The sequence below is a fragment of the Polypterus senegalus genome, chromosome 7, assembly GCF_016835505.1.
Source record: "Polypterus senegalus isolate Bchr_013 chromosome 7, ASM1683550v1, whole genome shotgun sequence".
Taxonomy (NCBI): Eukaryota; Metazoa; Chordata; class Cladistia; order Polypteriformes; family Polypteridae; genus Polypterus; species Polypterus senegalus.
In genome coordinates, this window is record NC_053160.1 from 148,556,869 (window position 1) to 148,569,372 (window position 12,504).

The following is a 12,504-nucleotide window of genomic DNA, read 5'->3' on the forward strand; positions in this document are numbered from 1 at the left end:
TTACATCTAAATTAAAAGGTTTTGAAGATATATATATATAAAAAGAAAAAAGTAATATACATGTTTAGTAATATCTGTATAGGTCAAAAATAATTCTCCTCTTGGGGGAAAAGAGAAAGGAGTTGTATTTCTGGGCAGCTTAGACCAATTACTTCTAAAGTAATGGGTGAGAAATATTTGGCAGAATCCTCACCAAAATTCACACACACACACACACACTGTAGAGAACACAAAAACAAATAGAGAAATAAAACTGAAAATTTAGGTCATTTTTAAAATAGAATTTGGGTATTTAAGAGTTCCGCAAGTCCCAGCCCCAGAACCAGGAGGTAGAGAATTAGTAGCACGCCAAGCAATTAAATTAGAAAAGAGTTAAAACAGAAGCATAATTAAACCAAACAAAAAGCATTAAAATTCAAAATCAATGCAAGGATGTAGATAAAAATATATACTTACAAACATCATGTGACTGGAAATAGCACACTCTAGAAAATGTTTTATTACTCTGCATAATTTTTTGGAAGCACTTGAGTTCTACCATCTTATGCTACATTTACTTACAACAAAAGAGAAAAACAAAGAAAGAAAGCAATCTACCCCAGCAGCCCCTTACGAAAATGTCTCTCTGCTATCAGTATCCTGCAAGTGAGAGGGGTGGCTGTCGGGGGCTTAGGTTGTTCCTACCTCTGACATAAAGATTGGCAGGAGAAGAATAGCGTGTGCCTGCACTGTTGGTTGCAACACATTCATATTTTCCCTGGTCAGACTCTTCACTCTGCTCAATTTGGAGGGCACCTGCAGGAATGAAATGGATGGGCAAGAAATACAAGTTAGAGGGCTAAGCTTAGTACGCTAATGTGCTGATCATACACCTCTGACATTTTCTGATTGCCCATGCAAGCGAAGGTCTTCTCCCTTGCTGCTCCACTATTTGTTAAGTTTTAGATTCTTCTTGCACAAGACAGAAAACGATCAAACCTAAGAAAATTACGGTTACTTTGCATTTGCATTACAAACCAACTTCATAAGATAAGGCAAAAAGTGAAACCCCAACAAATCTAAGTTTACTTAACATTACTATATTTTGACTCACATCCCTGCTAGTTAATACACTTTACTTGATTGATTCATATGAAGATGAGTGAGGTTGCCTCAAGGAAGCATGACTTTTAAATTAAACAAAACAGGTTAACAATTTAAAGCAGAGTAAAGGTTGGGGAATAGATCAAAATAAATGAAAGTAGGTAGTTTTTCTGGGAATGTGATTTTACCTTTTGATAAATGCAAAAAAAAATGCAGCAAATACAAAAATAAAAAGCTGCTAGAATTTAAGAAGGAAAAAAAGAAATTTGATTAGTCAAATAAGTAATACCAAAATTCTACTGGAAGTTACAAAACTCTTTGCACATGCAGATTTTTTTTTTTCTCTTCCAAGAGCAAGAAATGTTTTCTGGTGCAAACTTACAACCTTTAAGATAACCCTTAGCTGAAAATAAAATGCAAATTGGATTAGCAGACAAAATTCAAAATTATGGCCAAAGCCAACAAGAAAGGAACTGACCATTGTACTTGGAGCCTAAAAAGGCCCCATGGAGACACCTATAAAAATCCACCAATTAAATTAGTGGTAAGGTGTCGTAAAACCCAAGAAAAATACTGTGAGCCACAATTACACTTTCATTTTGAGCCAAAAAGAAAGAAACAAGAAAAAAAGAAGAAAAAAGACCAAAAAGAGTGCGTCCTCAGACATCAGTTTTCCATTTTCATACCCTGAAGAATCAAAAACAATCAAAAAGTAAAACAGCTCTCAATTCAAGAAGAAGGAGAAAGAAAACAGCACCTCATGAACTTTATATAATTTTTAAAAAGTAGTTCTTTGGGGCTGTTTGTAAGAAAGCAGAAGACAATGAGTAGAAGAAAGAAAAAAAAAGTCGGCACAGACAGAAAGACTTTCTTTGAGTAAGGTAAAAATTATAAGAGGCACAAGAAAATCCTTGTTGTCTTCCGCTTGTCTGCCTGTTATCCAGACCACCTTGGTATTGGTCCTGAACAAGAACAGCTAAGGGGAAAAAAGTGTGGTTGTTTTAGTTGACAAAAAGAGGGACAAATGATTCGCTGTGACTGGGCTATGGCCAAAAAAAAAAAAAAAAAAAAAAAAAAAAAGAAAGAATTAGATATGCTTTTTGTTTTTTTCCATAAGCATATCTCAAATTAAAAGAAAAAAGCTCCCAAAAATATTACCCAACAGAAATAAAAGGAGAAGAAATAATAAGACAGACAGAACATGGAGAGTCAATGGGTAAGAACTGAACGGACAAAGAAAAGAATAAACTGAAAATGAGGCCTTGAGAAAATTCTGTTTCAGTAAGAGGACAGGGATGGGAAGGATGAGAAGACAGCAAGAATGAATCAGGTCATTCTGTGAACGTTCGTTCAGCACTCTTACCTCTTATTGGTGTACCACCTGGGTGGATAATATGAATGCAAATAAGATTAGAAAGAAGAAGCGTTAGTACGAGAAGAAGGAGGCTAGGCCTTTGGAAGAAGAATCAAATTAGATTTAACAGAGTAAGTAAATAAAGGTACTAAAAGAAAAAAAATGTGTATTTTTTCTTTCTTATTTTTGTTGTAGGCATTTTTTTAACTTTTGTAAAACAGGATCATACATTAGTGTACCAAAAGAGCAGTGTCAAAAAGTGGTGGGGTTGTCTGTGCCAGACTACTAATACTTCTAAAGGTGGTGGGTCAATAAGGGATAAATACATCATAAGTTACATCGTAAACCTTTTAATTAACAGTGATAAATCAAGCTTCTTAAAACAAAATATATATACTGTACATATATATATTTCAATCAATAGGTTTTAAACACTGGTAATGTATAAACTGTGCAGTATAAATACAAAGACATCAATATATATATATATATAGAGAGAGAGAGAGAGGCAGATATGTAAAATACTGTACACTGGAGGAAGGTAGGAAGTAAGGACTGCAGTTTGGGTGGGAATATGGCATCTAGTGAGCTACTTCTAAGTGACACTTGTGTGCTTTAGACAGGTGTTTCTATGACTGGTACGACAACAAATTGTGTGGGAGTGTGTGCCACTACGGATATCTGGTGACTACACTAACTGTTAGTAAAATGCATGCCATGCATTTTAATAATAGTTTGAATATGGAAATTAGTGGGGGGTGAAGTGCGCTTCAGAACTAAGCACTTACCAAAGGATTCTGGAGATTTATATACGGAGAGAAGAAAAACAGCATAAAAATATTATTATATTCCTTAGAATTTGGCACAAAGTTTTCAGAATTAAAGCTTTATATATTATATAGTTCTACTTCACAGGTGAATAAAAAATTAAGCTACATTAAAAAAAGATTTTTTTTACACATTTCTGCTGACAACAAGCAAAAGGCAAGTTAACAAGACGACTTAACATCACAGGACAGGTGATTCAACATCGTAGCTTCTACAAAATGATCATCATTACCAGTGCCAAGATAAAAAGCTTCTTACAGGCAATCAAGCTAGGATGGGCACTGCATTTACAGAAAAAGATACTGGAATAACTTCATAAAGCCAAAAAGATAAAACTGGGATTGGGGTGGGAGGTAGGATTCAAGGGAAACGCCATGGGCAAAGAGAAGCAAAAGCTGGAGTCTACATCAAAAGCAGGGTTTGTGGGCTTTAGATCCAGACAGAAATCAAGGATTGGGAAAGCTACTGCGCAGTTATCTCACACACTACTGTGGCAACTTTGCTTCGAAAATATGCTTCACTGGTAAAAAGCACTTCCGTTTTTATCACCAAGATGATTTTCTCTAAATTAGTTTAGGAAAAAGTATGGTGTCATGTATTAGTGAGAAGACAAGCTTTACGTTCCAAATGTCTCGCACTAATTGGATTAAAATGATTGAAAGACCTCAAAACAGAAATAGTATTTGATTTATTCCACTTTCTTTTTTTTTTGGGGTCCGAAATTATCAAAAACAACTGATACTCCTTTGCAAGTTCTGAATGATGCCCAATGAGGAAAATTAACAAGCATTTGAAATAAATTAAATGCAAAAAAAGAAAGGGAAAAGAAAGAAAAACGAGAAAATGGATCCGTCTATTACTGCGAAAAAGCAGTTAAAGAAAAAAATCAGTAAAAAAAATACAGTCACAGCAGTGAGTAATGTGGAGAAAACAGAAGCTGCATACACAGAGGACAGACAAACAGACAGACACTGGAACACAGGCCATGACAACATCAGAGACAAAGACGACACAGACCAGCTTATACACTGAAAAAAAAGGAGTAGAAACAAGATCATTCACCTACACATTAAATAAAAAAGGAAGAGAAGAGCGACAATTTTAGCAGTAAAGGAGAACCATAACAAGACCCTACCTGATCTTAACTGCTTGATACGACCATTGTTGTTGCTCGTGTCAACAGGCAGGAAGTCTTTGAACCATGTTATTTCTGGGTCAGGGTTTCCACTGGCAGCACAAAGCATGGTGGCTGTGCGAGTGCGCTCCACCACTTTCAACTGGGGGCCCATGTCTATGGTGGGAAAACCATGAGTGAGCTGGTCCTCTGAAAAAAACACAGAGAGAAGTGCAAAAAAAAAGGTTTTTATTTGTCATTTTAAGATGAAACACTCGGAATCGGCGTCCTTGCAGCTACATTTTGCATTATAAAAAAAATTTGCTTCAGGATGTGATTTTCATCTCGTAAGCCAAACAAAGACGTGATAGCTAACAGGACCCGCACTACTTATACTAATGTTACTTTGCTCATTATGTTCTTTAAACATTAGCACTCCCAGGAGACCATTTTTACTGATCCATACATACATTATTAATAGGAATGCTGCTTTTTATGAGGTGTATTTTTTAGCTTGGTCCCAGAGGTGCTCTTTGAAGACATAATTTATTAAACTGAGTATTTCACTGCTGCTGAAAATGATTGAGAGTCCTGTTTTTTTCTTTTGCACTTGAAATTTGTAGCTATGTCTGTTAGCTGTTTAAACAGCCCTGAAAATGGGTTTTCTTTCGATTTCAGTTGGGTAAGGTAAAATAAAATAGAGGCATTTGCATTTCTGTATGCCAAATTGGGAAAATGAATATTTAATACCTGAAAATACTGTTAACATATCAGAATCATTGTTAATGTGGATGATTTATTTTATTTACTTCCATTTGTAAAAGGTCTTTCCAAGAGATAGGTAAAGTAGCATTTTCAAGGTTTAAGGTGATTGGTCCAAATGCAAGTATTGTGAAAGTCCTCTCCCATCTTCACTTTCACTGACTTTGATATTATGAGCACTATGTTCAGAAGAATTACTTACGAATGCTTTCAAATCATTTCAGTTTTTTTTTTTTTTTGTGCAGTGTTTCCTGACTCACCAGTGAAATATCGTTTGAATTGTCTTGATGTCTAGTTATGAAACACATCAAGCTTTTTGAAGTTTGTCCTTAACTTTTAGGCCATTGCTGGTCTATATTTTGTGCAGGAAATTGCACTTTTATGATAAAGAGTAAACTAATAGGTGTCTTATGCAAAAACGATCAGAAGGATTTCAAACAGAGCATGCCACATCAACCAACCCTAGAGGTTCACCCCGTAGTCAGAATTAAAAAAAGATAAATAGGGATTAGTCATATTGACATACAGAGTGTTATTTTATTGCGAGGATACTGATCACGAATATGATAATATTTTTAATTTCTGATAATATACCAGCAGTCCTAGCCCTCTAATAATAATGACAAATTTCAAACATAAACATGTGGGGTATAGTTTTAGACTATTTCAAGTGCAGTGATTATAAATACCACGTTATTTTTGATTTTGATTCTTTACCCCTTTTGATCTAGCCCTCTATTGACCTCTGTCAGATGGTGAAAAATGACAAATTTCTATTACAATCAAGAATATTTTGACATCAAACATTTATATTGAAACAAACATTTTAATATTTCTAACATCTGACATAACTGTTGTTGTTTATTACATGCTTCTACCTCATGAAGTAAATCATTATGTTTCTTAGGAAAATTAGGACTGCTTACACTAATTTAGACTTTTTTTATAATTATTAGTCCCTCTAAAAGATCACTAACCACAGAATCTAGTGGCTGGCTCATTAGTTATTATGTTCTTCTGGACAATAAAATAATTTCACTTCACTTCCTCAAACTTTCTCCATTAAATATTGCATTTGGACTACAAAACAAAAGTATGAACATGTGAAAATAAACAATAACCCAACTTTTTTTTGCAAAAAACTTACTCCAAATGTACAAAAAAAGTTTTATATTCGATTTAAGTTACTTGAGAGGTCCAGTTGGACAGAATTTTTCTCTGAACTCAACATAGATAAGTAATGTTCTATCTTTGAGGGAAAGAAAAATGGATGGTTCTGTATAAGCAGGAGGCCCTGATACAAAGGAAGTCGTATGATCTCATCTCATTTCATTTTCTTTACTGCTTTTTCTGGTGAAGGTTACAGTGGGAATTATATGATTTTCTATCAATATCAAAATACTAACTGAACAAAACTTCTAAATTCTAATCCTAAATCTGAACAAAACTTCATTCTCAAAGCACAAAGCAAAAACTAGAAGCATTAATTTTATAAATTCTTACTACAAAAAGGTGTCATGTTCACATGCTTCACTGCACCACCATCATGTGCCACACAGATGTGTACCACATTGCTTGTCAACACTTCATACCCATGGTGCATTCAAAACTATGAAAAATTATGAAAAAAATTCTAACAACAAGAACTACAATATAATAAAATCTGTCAACTACTAAGATAAGAGACTACTAAACAACATTTTTTTCATTAGGTGACCACTGAAGCATCCAAAGAGAATGCACACATTTTGTAACAATATAATGTTTTGCAAAATTTGTACAGATTACTCCTAAAAATAAACTTATTGTTTCTAACTGTCATTGCCACTTGGTCAGTAGTTTTATAACAGTAAAACTGAGCCTACATTCTTGGCATTGGTTCAAACAGATTTAAATCGGATGTACGACTGCATGGCAGATGTGCTTCATCTACTCTCTCATTCATGATTTTCTCAGACAGGATATGAAGGCACATTTGAGGATGGAGTGATATCTAATTTACAGACCTCAGAACTGTTAATTACTGATGATTTAGTCCTCAACCTGTTGTATTCCCCAGTGCATACTGGAGAAGTCTGCAGCTGTGTGTAAAATGGATAAAACATGAAATGAAGCAACTCTAAGGCTGTTTTTATGAAAAGAACAAATGCCAAACTGTAAATTGTAGGCTACATATCACAGGCTATTTATGAGTGGAGACGAAGGACAAAGAAAAAAAAGAACTGGACATCAACTAAAAAAAAAAAGGTTTTTAATGAAAATCAGGAAGAAACGTTTTTGACAACAAAGATAAAGCAAGGTAACAAGTAGTTGCTGTCTCAGACTTTAATTACTATTCCAAGACTAAGCAATGCAATGATGTTTACATAAAAATAGAATAATAAAAAAAAAAAACTACTATTAAAGCTCCAACCAGGGTTTCCACTTTGAGCTCAGTGCTTTCAGGATAGGCTTTGGACCTCCATGACCCTGTATAAGATTACGCAAGTTAAAGAATGTCATGTTACGCTATGCTAGTACTACAATGACAAAGTTTCTCCAACTATCAGAAAATGATCCAAGTTGCTGCTGGAATTTTACAGGGGACATATCCCAACATCTACAATCCTTATTTCCATTCAAGTAGGAGAAAAATATTTGAAGAGTATGTGCGACCAATTGATGGCATTCAATACAGGCTTTCAGCCTTGCAAGCATCATTCCTTCAGTTTAAACCTAATTCACCAACTACAGAGTGAATTACAGTTTTGTAAATTGTATAAAAAATCAGGTTTAACTACTTATAAATATTCTTAATTACCAATTTATTATACTTATCTCAGAAGCGACCCCCTATCTGAAACTAAGGACACTCAAACACATCACTATCTTTATTTTTCACTGTCACTGACCTAGAACTGTCTAGCCTGTTCATGCATTCTGTTACACTTAACTACAAGCAACAATCCATTCAAATTCCATCAGAGCACTTAAATGTTAAAGATGTAAATCAAGATTTAAAAAGTCATGACCGAAGTCTTACAACATTAGAAACTTGTCATTGAGAATATCTGTGACTCCATGAATTTGTCTACGAGAAATCTGAGCCAGATGCTTCAATGGGACTCCAAACAGTGTATGACAGAGCATACTCAATACTCTCATTATTTTTCACAAGCAAAATTTGTAGTCTGTAAGTAACCTAACATGAATATTTTTAGGGTATATTGATATGGAAACTAAAAAATGGTGCAAACTATACACTGACCAGGGTGGGTGGACCCCTGTCTCTCAAAAAGTAACATTTTAAATCTTAATCCATTGTTTGCAATTTCAACATCAGTTAAATCTAACTCCTCACTTCTTAAATCTGATTTCCTTGGGTCTGTTTCACTGAAAACTATCACAAATTCCGACTTCTCTCTGGTTCTAGCTAAGATGAATTGTATGACCAGAGAATCTCATATCTTTTTACATATACTATATATTGTATGATTTAAAGCAACAGTCATTTTCTGATAGAATTTGACTTTGTGCCTCATGATGTTAAGACATTAAAACAAAAAAGTAAAGATTTAGATTAGGTTTGGTAGACTTTATAATCCCAGAGGAAATTTTTTTGCAGCAAGAAAGTACAAAACAAAAGATGTTACAAGTCCCAATATTAAGCCATAAGGCTTTCCTTCAACAACCAGCTGGCATTGTGGTAACAGTTAAGGTGATTAGTACTAGATAATTCACAAGTTTAAATATCTGTCTCAAATATAAAAGGCACTTCATATTCACAACTGAAATATCACAAGTAAACACAAGATTTTTAGAAGTGCTATTTGTATGTATATTTCTTTGTCTCAGTCATGCACTGAACTCACTGCTAACTGGTTATTCTAAATGGCTTTGAAAGAGTGTGATTGTGCCTGAATATGTGGAATTTTTAGTTAATATATAATAATCTTTTACAATTTATTACAAGTATATATGTGTATATGAAGCCATAACAAAATAAATTAATAAACACAAGGAAAAAGATTAAATGTAACTTAAGGATGAAAGCACAAGAGGTATTTGCATTGTCTTAGAGAAGCTACTAACATCATTTTCCAAGGTTAGAATACAGAAAATGAATAACAAACACCCCTCCAAAAAGTGTGGATAATCTGATGGGAAAGCCCAAACACCCCACCTATGATATGGCACAAAGATTATTAGGGGAATCCGCAAAACACCATCATAATGAAGTAGTGTTCCAAATAATGGAAGACTTGACATGAGTCAAAAAATGACTGGTTACTTTAGATGACTGGAGGAGGTAATAAAGATCTGTATATTAAGAGACAGATGAAGTGATGTATTAGATAAGGTGATGTAATTAGAAAAATCTATAATATCAGATGAATTGTTTAATTGATTGCTCATTCCATGGACTGAGACATTTGTAATTCTGTGCAAATAAAGAAATGTTCTATATTCTCTTCTGGGCTCCATGACTGCCATTTTTGAAGATCGAAGAATGTTTGACCCTGAGATTGACTAGTGACTTATCCAAAAGGTCTGCTGGGGTTGACTAGTGCCTTATCCACGGGCCTCCAAGAGGCAGGCTCTGACACCCTACAAACTTGAAGTAGATCAAGGAAGTTTGCAAATTTTGTGTTATGTGGATACTATCAATATTTTTGGACAGCAGAGTGGTTCAGCAATTAGTGCCACTTCCTCAAAATTTGAGGAGATGATACAAATCCTGGTATGATCACTGTCCATTTGGAGTATGCATGTTCTCCCAAAGGATGAATTTTTTTTTTCTCCAGGTACTGTGGTTCTTCTCTCTTCAGAAAAAGGAAATGCAGTTTCTTTGTAATGGACAAACGGATTGAATTTTGCTTTGCACCTTATTGCCAGGATAGACCTCAACTGCCCAAAGCACTATAAAGTTGATTAAATGGTTCAGAAAATGGTTGACTGCTTGTTTCAACATTAAAAACCAAATTCAAAATGAATGGAAAAAAAGCAATGAATGCATGGGTTTGTAATATTGAGGTTCTCTTGTAATAAAGGTTGTGTCTCCTAAAAGAAACACACTGCCATTCTGTATCTCGATAACACTCTGCAGCACGACTTGTTGAAGCTTCCTATTGGAACTGGTTTTTCAGCTCAAACATAGGCCTGAAACTGTACTTGAAATAGCTTCTGCCATCAATACACAAATGTAGCAATGTTGACATAATAAGGACATCTTATTTGCCACAAAAATAAAAAAAATACCATTATATGTGTAGACTTTGTAACAGAGGAGGCTTTGTGGGGATCATAATAAGGTGTACTCTGGCAGCTACACTTTCAATTACTTGTTAAACAATTTGCACTGGGAATGAGGCACAGTGTTACATCAGTGCTTGATCTGAACAGAATTGGGCTACATGTTAGCAGAGTTGAATCAAGGATAGGCAACCCATTTACTGAGCTAACATTTTCCTTGATATAAACAGCCAATGTCAAAAAGCTGAAAATTATCTACCCTTTCTATAGGTTCATTCAGAATATTTAACCCTAATGAGTACTTACAAGCATCTGAAAGCTTCACCTACGCACTAAATGACAAGTCTTGACTAGTGCACATTTAAAAAAAAAAATTATGTGCATTTGCATAACCCTTCATTTCATTGCCTTTTGCTAAGAAGACAGTGAGAGTCTTTTTTTTGCATACACAGACATGCACAACAAAGATAATGCATTTCGCATACTAACAAGATTGAGTGTGCCCTAAGCCTTCCTATTCCCTTTTTAATAAGGGTAATTAAATTCCTTCCCTCCTCCTCATGCACAGTACCTTTTTTTTGATTCACTCACTTCATTAAATTTTCATGAGAAACATCACAATGCAACAGATTCAAACAGCTGAAGCCATTGTATGCTGACAGTCATGGCTTGTTTCCAATCTGGCTGTCAGGTATTTGGCAATAAAAACCTCAGCATTCAATATAAAATGTTCTTAAAAAATAATGAATTTTCTAATTGGAATGCTTATCTCTATGCTTGTAAGCTATGAGATGCTAATTGCTTTTTATTATTTTGAAAAATGCACTGCAAGTCATTCGTTGTGTCCTACAAAACTGCTATGCAAACTGCAAAACATGATAAAACCCTGCCACTGTGTTTTTGTTGCAAATGTTTCGTCCTGGTGGTTTGAAGAGTTGAGACGCAGCCACCTCCTCACTCTAACATGCAGGACACAGTGGGCGAAAGGTAGCTGTGAACTTTCCAATACTGCAGCAACTTTCTGCTTTTCTTCTTCTGTGGTAAACAGCATAATATTACATGTCAGGTACATTTTTACAAAGCATTTTCAAAATTAATCTCGTACTCACATTGTACTGTTTCTGATTAGTCATCAGCAATTTTAATTAGCACTGACCTTCAAAAACTATTTAGTTTGGTCACTTTATAATTATCTGTTAAAGGCTAGTTTAAGGTGTACTTGTAATTTGTGAAGCGTATAACGCACTCTTGTTTGTGTGTGTGTGTGATGCTTCATGTGCTCCTAATAATGCAAGCAACATCTACTTACATTTAACTGCTAATTAAAAGCAGTGAAGGTGAATACAAAGTAGCTATTTTACTCAGGAGAAAAAAAAGATTTCGGTACGTTTATATGCAACAAAACTATCTAAAATGTATTAAAAACTCTTTCCCACTAGTGTGATATTAAGACAATTCAAATATAACGACCATGACCTTATACATTTCCGACAATGTGTTCCCTTTATAGGATTCTGGATTGGATTAAGCAGGTTTTAAAGCCGAAGGCTGTTCCATCTGTATCTCATCATGGGCACCAATCAGCTTATGTACAGTGGTTTTCAACCTTGATAGTGTAGTACTGTTGACTGTTTTCATATTTTTAGTCAAAAATGACCTGTAAACATGATCTCAGTAGTTTAATGCATTAGCAGGAAACACCACAAATACAGCCAACGTTCTAAATATAGACTTTGCTAAACTACTTTTACAGAGATACCAGACCACTTTGACTCTATTAAGGTCTCGGGTTGCAATCAATCATGCTACATAATAATGGAACAATGTATTGATAATAAGGAGATTCATCAGTGGACATTTAGCAGGAAAAATGGCTTTCAAGTAAACAGATCCTACACATGCTCTAACAGGTAATGCAATATCCTACTTTGCTCCCACTGAGGCCGAAAGACATGAGGAAAGAGAGATTAAACAGGAACATATGGTCCTACATAAATTTTCTACACGGGTACAATGTCACACACATGGACTAAATGAAGCCTCATTTAATCAAAGTAAAATGAAATTACAGCAACTTCCCTTCCTTCTAGTACATCCTCAATCTCTTTATATAAAGATAACACTTTTACTT

The 12,504-nt window shown here is 34.7% G+C and overlaps 1 protein-coding gene across 1 annotated transcript in view; it reads right to left on the reverse strand.

Annotated features, from left to right (window-relative positions):
* The window catches only part of LOC120532913 (receptor-type tyrosine-protein phosphatase delta-like), a 468,738-nt gene that overhangs the window by 160,661 nt on the left and 295,573 nt on the right, over positions 1–12,504 (reverse strand). The window contains 4 exon segments of the mRNA XM_039759401.1: positions 685–795; positions 2,447–2,464; positions 3,226–3,234; positions 4,401–4,589. Coding sequence (XP_039615335.1) covers positions 685–795; positions 2,447–2,464; positions 3,226–3,234; positions 4,401–4,589 — 327 coding nt within the window.